The sequence below is a fragment of the Gadus macrocephalus genome, chromosome 16 (genome assembly GCF_031168955.1).
Source record: "Gadus macrocephalus chromosome 16, ASM3116895v1".
Classification (NCBI taxonomy): Eukaryota; Metazoa; Chordata; class Actinopteri; order Gadiformes; family Gadidae; genus Gadus; species Gadus macrocephalus.
The window spans coordinates 24,839,223-24,849,628 of NC_082397.1; the positions used below are offsets into that span (position 1 = coordinate 24,839,223).

The 10,406-nt window shown below is 49.1% G+C and overlaps 1 protein-coding gene across 1 annotated transcript; it reads right to left on the reverse strand.

Moving 5' to 3' along the window:
* Positions 1-3,306: 3,306 nt before the first annotated feature.
* LOC132474291 (chordin-like) lies at positions 3,307-8,981 on the reverse strand. Its single transcript, XM_060074890.1, is given in 12 exon segments — positions 3,307-4,241; positions 4,507-4,600; positions 5,024-5,290; positions 5,614-5,717; positions 6,012-6,068; positions 6,272-6,365; positions 6,491-6,629; positions 6,631-6,689; positions 7,568-7,681; positions 7,937-8,178; positions 8,432-8,711; positions 8,867-8,981. Coding segments are annotated over 12 exon segments (1,620 nt in total). The 5' UTR covers positions 8,960-8,981; the 3' UTR covers positions 3,307-4,164.
* Between the last annotated feature and the right edge of the window lie 1,425 nt (positions 8,982-10,406).

Below are 10,406 nucleotides of genomic sequence, written 5' to 3' on the forward strand. Positions count from 1 at the left end.
ATTTCAATATCATTAGCAACAGACTGAGCTTGGCTTATTATACAAAGAAGATGTATTCAAATATAGCCTAGGGTACTACGAGATAATAACTAGGCTAATTCAATAGCCTACCGCCAATTCACGGTCATCCACGAAAATAACAGCCCTTTAAAACAAATCGGAACAAGCATCAATATCAACAAAGTTTGCTGGATTGTAAAAATAAAGCATTTCTGAAGCCTTTAAAAAAGTAAATGAAATAATTAAAGTTGACATATTATGGTGTTTTCCAAACAAGTAAACTTAGTATTTGAGTTCCACAAAACATGTTTTTGAAGCTGTTTGCTGGAAATAGCTTTTAGGAAAAAAAATATCGTCTACCGCTATAGCTTGTTTTCAATCACGTGAATTTTATGATGCGGGAATTTCAAGTGGAGGGCAGGAAGTGGAAATTCTAGGCGCAGACTGATGGAGATGGAGGACACGGAGTACGTGAAGCACCTCGACGAACCTGCCCGCAGCAGGTATCGCGAAAAAATCGCTGCACACATTGGATATGATCCATACCAACTGAAGAAGGGTGATTTTTCTCGGGATTTAGCTGATTTGCCCGCCGTCGAAGCGATGGAATCTAGACTTGTTTTTGCCCGGGTGAGTAAATGTGTTTTCTTTATATATATAACGTTAGGCTACTGTTATAACGAATCCACCATGTTGCTATAGCAACATCAACTCATGTCAGGCAGCTACTAGGCTTGCTAACAGCTGAGTAAAAAAAAGTGATGAAGATGAACAGGAATAAGCCCACAGTGAAATAATGTTGCAACCTGTGATTTTATAGAACGCTTCATTAAGTGCGTAGAGTTTGCATGCCTGATGTATGCCTCGATGTTGTTAAATGTATGTTGCTAGCTAGTTGACTGTAGTTACAATTTTGTAGGTCAACCATTCCCAGAGGTCCGTAGAAACACCCTTGAAAACTTGGGTTGTAGCTAGAGAAGATGGAGAGGTTGTTACAGCACACTGTAACTGTATGGCTGGGTAAGTAATTAAATAAATATCACAACCCAAGGCATGTTTAACACAACACTTTAGCTCAAACAAAATAATGCTTTGTATAATATTCATGTTATATAAATGTTTAGCTAATCCAATCAACCTGTATGTCTCTGTCTATACAGATTGTCAGAATACTGCTCACATGTTGGAGCGGTTCTGTTCGCTATAGATGCAGGTGTGAAGATGAGGGAGACTGCATCCTGCACCACTGAGAAGTGCAAGTGGCTAATGCCATCGCATGTCAAAAAGGTATTCAGATGCATTTTTTTCTGAGCTGAATCAGGGGTGAGAAATATGACAGTTGAGGACCTATACATTCACTTATCACGCGAACAACACATTTTGGATTTTTTGGGATGCAATTTAGTTTCCATTTTGGCAGTTTGCACCTACATGTATGTAGGTGCACCTACATGTATGTTCACACACACATGTTCTCTGTCTCTCACACAGATTCCTGCTGCTCGAGTTGCAATGATTGACTTTTCATCTGCAAAATCCAAAAAGCAAAAACTCGATGATGCCATTGCTGGGAGGACAGGTGAGCAACTCACACTACCTAGTCCCACAGTCCAGTGTCCAAGAGTGAAGCAAGGATCAGAGTCATATGTTCCGTTTTTCAAGTCTTTAAGCAGAAACGCCCCAAGAAGTGCTGCACTGATGTCCAGGGCACCATATTACAGAGAATTTGTCCCGAAGTCTGTGAGCAAGCTAGGCTTACCGTTTCCCATTATACAGCAGTGTTAGCTAGCTACCGCAGATGCTACACAATTAAGTACTATGAATAAATACAACGTACATTAAGTGAGTTACATTAAGTGCGTACATTAAGTGCCTGGACGCACAACATACAATAGTGGGCGGGGGGGACTGGATGGCTATGCAGAGACTAGGTGAACTCTGAACAGCATTGGTGGTGATGGCAACTTTCTCCGCGAAGGACAGGATCTCAGGGAGGGAGGCTGCTGCTTCGCTGTACATTCATGAGTCGAGAATCGATCGTTGAGTCAACACATTGTTCACATCCCTATTTCCAACCCACCCATCATCTTATGTGGGTTATCTTCGCATGTCGTTACATAAGTAGGTATCAGTAATAATAAGTCATATCATTTCGAGTTTCCACTGCTATAGACACTCACACGCACACACTAACTAGATATGCTGTGCAGGGTCAGCCTGGGACATGACCATTGGCTTTGCTCTAGGATGGTACAGATTGCTGCTCAGCCTGTTTAACCTCTGACATCCGCCTTCAACCATTGACATGACCCCACCTGATAGCTTCAAAATGGCTTTCCAACATGCTGTTCTACAAACAAATGGACAAACACATACAAACACACATACAACCTCTACCACCAGAGGGAGACATGGTTTATCATTGGATGTTGTTGGCTGTTGTAGGTGTTTGTGTGTGTGTGTGTGTGTGTGTGTGTGTGTGTGTGTGTGTGTGTGTGTGTGTGTGTGTGTGTGTGTGTGTGTGTGTGTGTGTGTGTGTTTGTGTGTGTTTGTATATATGTGTGTTTGTGTGTATTTGTGCGTGTGTTTTTGCACACGTGCATGTGTGTGTGTGTGTGAGCACACAAACACAAAGAGGGACTGCAGCTCACGTGAGAGTGTGAGTATGTGGTGAGAGAATATGCAGAGAGCAGTGGTGGAGATTGGCTAAGGACCATCAGTGTGTATATCTGTCAGAGAGACAAACAGAGACGTCCAGAGAGAGAGCCAGGGTGGGGGACAGACAATTAAGAAAGGGGGGGGACATTCACTTGTTCCCTTTTCCCCATCCTCCATTTTGAGAGGCGGAATGAAAAAAGAAAGAAAATGGGTAGACGACAAGTACAAAAATAAATATCAAAGAGCAGACCGCCTCAAGTAAGAGCCAAGTCATTCATGGGTGAGGTGAAATACAGACGTGGAAAGAAAGAGAAACAGACTGAAACCGAGAGCACATTTAATTGAAACAAACAGTTTGTACCAGGCTGTGTGCGTGCTCTGCTGTCTCATGAGCTCCTCATACGCTCATGTGTCACCTGAAATAGGAGACATGAAGTTGGAAGCACTAAACAATGTAGATTGCATCAGTCACTAGCAGACGGGCTCTGGGACAGGCAGAGAGGGGGTTATGAGAGGGAGGAGAACGACAATCAGAGATAGAGCTTAGCCTGCCCAGAAAGAGGAAACTGTCGATTTTGATTCTCTTGTGATGGACACATCATACCCCTACATAAAGAGATGCAGGAAGAGAAAGACGAACCTTCCATATCTTATGAACATCTTTATTTTATTTTCCCTTCACACTTTCAATAAATACAATAAAATACAAACATGCCTTCTATTGCTCAAAGCTTGTAGATGTTTGAGAAGAGTGCATGACACACTGGAAACGCACACAGGGCACCGGCGGAGGAGGGGTGACGCAGCGACTGTTTGTCTGACTGCAGTAATTTAAGCCCACATTCCAATCCATGACATCAGTTTCTGGATCATTTCAATCATATTTTTCGGCTAAGCTAATTGTTGGGCCACAGTGCACACTCTAGGTTTGTGTGCACACTTGTGTGTGTGTGTTTGTGTGCTTTTTGCACACACACAAACACACACACACACACACACGCACGCACGCACGCACGCACGCACGCACGCACGCACACACACACACACACACACACACACACACACACACACACCCAAACACACACAATCCCTCATAGACACACACACAATTTACAACACACATGTCCCATCAGAGGGATGCTGTTTGAGGACGGGAGTAAAACACAAACTGAAGAATGGTTCCTGGTGTCCAGCGGTGAGCCAGTGCAGGCCGGTTTAAAACACTCTGCTATGCAGCGCCGCACAGCCAGAGAGACACCCTCCTGGCCCAGGAGAGGAGAGAGGAACAGGAAGGCTGCCGGGGAGCCAGCTCACTCCGCCCTCCCATGACAAGGCCCCCGCTGTCCTCATGGCAGACCCCCCCCTCAGTAAGAAAAGCCTTCTCTCCTGGGTCGGCCAAAGGGGTGTGGTCGCAATGGGGGGCATGGATACGTTCTGAAGGTGCAGTAACGGTAGTTCTGTTGGAGGATCTGGGGGGGGGGGGGTTAGTTTTGGTGGATGTGTTTTTCAGTGCCTCCAGCTCGGCCTCTTGTCCGGGACCTTCATCATTAGGACCTCCTCCTCTTCTCCCTCCTCTTTGGAATCTACAGAGGATGAGGTGAAATAATATAAAGAATGAATTTGAGACAGAAGTCACAGATATGTTCATGAGAAAGTGTGTGTGTGTGTGTGTGTGTGTGTGTGTGTGTGTGTGTGTGTGTGTGTGTGTGTGTGTGTGTGTCTGTGTGTGTGTGTGTGTGTGTGTGTGTGTGTGTGTGTGTGTGTGTGTGTGTGTGTGTGTGTGTGTGTGTGTGTGTGTGTGTCTGTGTGTGTGTTTGTCTGTGTATGTGGGCTGAGGGGAGGTCTTACCAAGGCAATCCGGGCAACATTTGTCATCTTTGCGGGCGATGTTCTGGCAGGTCAACACAGGACACTGCTTCCTCTGGCACTTAGTCACACCATACTGGGGGGGGGGGGCAGACAAGAGATGTTAGGAATGCATCCTCAACAGCTGCATTTACGGTCCATGGTTGTGTCTGGTCTGGTCCTCTGGGGCCGTCGAGAAGAAGGTAAACCTAGAGGCCATCTTTCAGCTTCCAGAGCTCCAGTGAGGGGATCCATGAGATGGTAAATGGGAAATGGATTTCATTTATATAACGCTTTACATGAACGGCGGTGTCAACCACGCAGGGCAACAGCCAGCTTGTCAGGAGCAGTTAGGGTGAGGCATCTTGCTCAGGGACACCTCGACCCTAAGCTAGGAGGAGCCGGGGATCAACTGTACATCGCCTTCTTATTGCTTTGAAAGTAGGCCATTAAAAGTGCTGTTGGATAATAATAAGAACAAAGGAGGTGTCTTTAAGTTAAGTTGAGAGCTCCGACTTACATCACACCAGCAGTTGATGCACTTCATCTCCCCCACCAGGGGCACCCGCGGGTGCCAGGTGTCGCTGTTCTGGTAGAAGTTCTTGCCAAACTTGCATTGGAGCGTGCCGTCGGCCTGCATCATGTCTGCGTGCTCCAGCCCCACGGGTTGCTTCTCTTCCTCAGGGGGGCACTCCTTGCAGCAGTCAGATGGGTTACGCCTGACTGGGCGACTGCAGGTCAGCACGGGACATGTGACCTTCTCACAGTGTACCTCGCCCGTAGATCCCTGGGGAGGAGACACACACCAATCAGTTCACCTTCTGACATACAGCTTCTAGATCCTCTCTGCTCTATTGTCAGTTCACCTTCTGACATACAGCTTCCAGATCCTCTCTGCTCTATTGTCAGTTCACCTTCTGACATACAGCTTCTAGATCCTCTCCGCTCTACTCTCAATTCCAAGCTTCCTATTTTGTTATTATTTATGTTTTGGTTGACCAAAGTGAGATGAGGTGAGGGGGTAGATGATGATGATGATGATGATGATGATGATGCTGTAAGGATGAGGGTGATGATGTCTGGATGACGAAGTGTGTTTAACATTTTTACCTTGCAGGTGCAGAGGGCACACTTGATGTAGCCGAAGGGAGGGACGAAGGGGTGCCACGTGGTGCCCGGGGCGTGCATCTTCTGGTCGCCCTCAAAGTAGCACCCTGAGGGCCAGAAAAAGAGAGAGAGAGAGAGAGAGAGAGAGAGAGAGAGAGAGCGAGAGAATTAGCATTGATATCGAACTCCTGAAAAAAAAGTAACAGTAAAGAAAAAAAAGAATAGAGAGAGAGAGAGAGAGAGAGAGAGAGGAGAGAGAGAGAGAGAGAGAGAGAGAGAGAGAGAGAGAGAGAGAGAGAGAGAGAGCATAACAGGAGAGGTGGGAGGTGAGAGGTCATGGAGTGAGAGGTCGTAGATTGAGAGTTGGTGGGGTGTGGGGATTATTCTGGGCTGCAGGCTACCTTCAGGATGTTCCTCCACCTTCTCCGGGGCTTTGGTGTCCTTGGGCTCTTTCCTCTCTGCAGGAGAAGGGAAGTGGAAACAGAAGGTTAAAAACTAAACACAGAGACCTCTTGAGAACTGTAACCCCAAAAGAACAAACTGCATAAATAAACTCTGTCCCTCTTCCCCCCCCCCCCTCCTCTCTCTCTCTCTCTCTCTCTCTCTCTCTCTCTCTCTCTCTCTCTCTCTCTCTCTCTCTCTCTCTCTCTCTCTCTCTCACCGTCACAGACTGGGCAGCACTGGTTCTCGGGCTGGAGGGTTTGGCCACAGGTCAACAGGGGGCAGATCACTGGATCACAGATGACCGTCTTCTTCTGCAGGGGGGAGGAGGAAGAACTTATTAATAAACTCCTCGTTGTGAAGGAGGAGAAGAAACAGACTGAAAGGCCTTGGAGACATCAGTGAGCGGATGAGTTTCATCACAGACCCCTCAGTTTACCTGACAGCTGCAGGAGAAGCACTTGTTGTAGTTGGGGGTCCAGCGGGAGCCGTGGGCGCGGTGCTGGTTCTCCAGGAAGCATGTGTTGGGGTCCTTCTTCAGCTCCTCAGGGTCCCCCCCCCCCCCCTGCCGCCTCAGCCTCCGACTCGTCCCCCGCCTCACCCCGCACACTGACCTCACAGCTGTTAGGAACATGGACCTGGAGAGAGAGAGAGAGAGAGAGAGAGAGAGAGAGAGAGAGAGAGAGAGAGAGAGAGAGAGAGAGAGAGAGAGAGAGAGAGCGGGAGAGAGAGAGAGAGAGAGAGAGAGAGAGAGAGAGGGAGGTTACGCGTTTGGGTTGGTGTCCAGCTGACTCCTTAATGGTCTCTAAACTGAGCGTTGGTCCCACTTCCACCCTGCACTCCCAGCAGATGGCTGTAGATGGTGCAGACCTGTTTGCTATTAAAATGCTCCTTGCGCGCATGTGTGTGTGTGTGTGGCTCATCTGAAATACCTTCAAACTGTCTCCTGTGTTTGTCATTGGCTCATCTGTCTTGGGCTGTATGCAATACTGTGCCATGAGTATGTACGGGTATGTATCACCCACACGCACCCAGGTGTGTGTCGGTGAGTGGGTGTGTGAGTGCGTGCGTGTGTGCCCCAGTGACTGTTGAACAATCTAACAAAGAGACACAAAAAAACTTGAAACGCTGAAAGAGGGCTCTAGGCAGCTTGGTGTTTTCCCTCTTGTTTATGTTTCCAAATAACTAAGCCAACCAATAGACTAAGCACTTCAACCGAGTCAGCAGAAGTCAGCTGGCTGATTACACGCCACATTTCCCCTTCATTTCTGGTTTCCACAACAACAAACGTGGCTCCTCTTTCCGTTGCTAGTTTAGTAGCTCATCGCTGGCCCAGAGAGGAATCATCCTCCCGGCCCAAAGAGGAATCAATCAATTTAACCATTCATTTTCATGAGACAGAGTCAGAAGTGCTCTCAATCTTTATGACTTCCCAGTTGGAAAACGGTAATCGTTTTGATGGGCTGCGTATCATGCACTGTGCGATGTGTGTGTTTGTCTGTGCGTTGCTACATACCTGTCCTCGTATCTCCCCCTGCGGGTTGAGCTTGGTGGTGATCTGGAGGAAGGCCGTCCCGCGGCCTAGGTGCTGCAGCAGCTCTGCACTCAGGTCCTTCAGCACCCCGCCGGCCTGGACCCCAGAGAGGAGGGCAGCACAGGTCACATCAGACAGAGCTCAAACACTCCACTGAGTGCTTGTGTATGTGTCTGTAAGTTTGCGTGCTTGTGTGTGTGCATGTGCGTGTGTGTGTGTGTGTTTATGGGTGTGTGTGTATGCCTGTGTGCGTTGGCATGGGTGCATGTGTGCATGTGTGCGTGTGTGTCCATGTGTGCGTGTGTGTAGCTTTGTACGCATGGCTGCGTGCATGCGGCCCTCCCGCCATACCTGCGGGCCGTAGAAGCCGGTGAGGAGCCTCTTGGAGCCATGGCTCCCCTCGTCCATCTCCCCGATCTCGGCCAGGCCGTGCAGGTGGGCGCTGCCCGCCAGCTCCTCCCCCTTGCTCAGCCCGGCAACAACGATCTGGTAGTGGAGGTGGCAATGCTCGTCCACCCACACCCAGGCGTGTCCCCCCGCACTGCTCAGCACCGGGGGGACCACCAGCACGCCCGCCAGCAGGATGGGGAGCTCTGTGGGTGGAGGCAACACGTTAACAAAGAAACAACATAGCCACCACTCTGGTGAACAGCAGCGGAGAGGCGCATTCTGAGTTCCCTGTGCTATTAACATGTGGTAGGATGACCCTGCAACGCAGCGTGTTCTCTGACTGCCATTGTTTCAGAATATATCCCCTCTCGCCAATGAGAATGACAGCGTAGGCCGTTTACGATGGTGAGATTCCCATGAAGAGGGATAAGTGAACAGCATGCGTTGTGCACTGACCGTGGCGCGGCGCCCCTAGCCCGCTGTACAGCAGGGCCTTGATCTGCCCCCTCAGCTCCCCCTCCTGGCTGTGCGCGGTGGCCACGTTGATGAAGAGCTCGTTCTGCAGCAGCATGTGGATGTGGCGCGCCTCCAGCCGGCTCCAGCTGCCCTGGGCGTGGCCCAGCGCGACGTCCAACTCCGGCGTCAGGTCGTATAGAACAGAGCGCTTGTGGCGCCGCCGGGGCTTCAACTCGATGGTGAGGCCCACCACCTCGCCGCTCAGGCCCGCAACCTGGACCTGCAGGGGGGCGTGTGTTAGCGTGGCCTTGTGTGGACATGGAACTCACCCAGTTAACTCACCCAGATCGAGCATCTTTATGATGAAGAGTTTTAGAGCACATTTAAAATACAAGGTTTTGCACATCATTTAATGTAGAAAAAAAGAACACATACCTGGTAGTCCAGTGTTCCGTTGTCATGGAGATGAAAGATGGCGGAACCCACGCCTCCTGTCTTCCCTGGGTTCAGGGCGTCGCCACTGGACATGACACTCTGAATGGCTAGAGAGAGAGAGAGAGGGAGAGAGAGAGAGAGAGGAGAGAGAGAGAGAGAGGAGAGAGGAGAGAGAGAGAGAGAGAGAGAGAATTAATGGGAGTTCATTTTATGATGCCTGCTCCAATGCGACATCAGCATCGTCTCAATGTAGACTGTGACCATCTCCAAAAGGTCTGAGTTCGATAAGCAAGTAAACATTGTGCTGTTTTATTCCCTCGGGAGATGAGAAAGCACACACACAAACCCATACAGAGACACACACACCCACACAGATATGCATACAAAAGGGGCTAAGTCATCCCTTTAAAAAAGAGTCACAAAGCCCAGAATTAGTTGTACGGTAGCTTGAATTGGGGGATGTACGTTTAGCAACACACACAGACACACACATACGCACGCATAAACACATACACACAAACAAACAAACACATAGCCATGTAGACGTACCACTACACACACACATACACGGAAACACACGCACAGACACAAACACACACACACACACACAGGAACACCGCAACCCAGCCAGATTAAGCAGTGGGATGAGGTAAGCGCTGCTGAATGCAGCCGGCTTACAGCGCCTGGGCTGGGGCAGAGTGAGGAAGGAGAGAGGAATAAATAACGGGAGGAAGACCAAAAATTGAGATCCAGCCATGGATACAAATACGTAGAGACAGAAACAGAGACAGAGAGACAGGGGGGAGAAGACAGAGAGAGAGACAGAGGGAGAGATAGACAGCTAAGGGGTAGTACTATGAAAGTGAGAGATGAAAGGAGAGAGGGAGAGAGGGGAAAATGAGTGAGCCGGGTTTAAATTCTTCACACATAACGTCAAGCTGTTAATCACAGCACTGGAACACCCACACTTCAGCCAGGTCCAGCGTACGTCACCTGGCACCGCGGGGTGTCTGTGAGATTGATCTGATTGGGCCAGGGTGCCCCAAAAAAAGAAGAGAGGAGTGGGTGAAACGTGGGTTGTCTCTCTTTGTGAGTGGAAAGAGCAGTGGCACATGAACACAGCGGTCCTGGTATCTCTCCTGGTGGGCTGAGCTACGAGCTGACCAGTGTGACTCTGTACACACAGTGTTCGCTGCAGGTCTTTGTGCAGACAACTTCGTGGGTCTTTGTGCACATGTGAAATACAGAATCCTGCATCTGTTGGTGTTTGTGTGTGTGAGAGATGTTTATCAGCCCATGCCACTTTTGTGTTCAGGGTTGAGTTTGTGTCCAGTCAGAAGAACCCATGTGGACTTTTTCAACCAGTCGTGTTCTCGATAGCAGCCGGAGCATTCACACACACACAGCACACGCCTTTCTTATTCTCTCACTCTCAACTGCGCTCTCTTTTGTCTTTCACCACCATATGCGACACCGATACTGCCTGAGGAATAGAGTGCAGGAGAAACAGTTAGGTACGGAGGGGGGGGGGGGGAAGGGG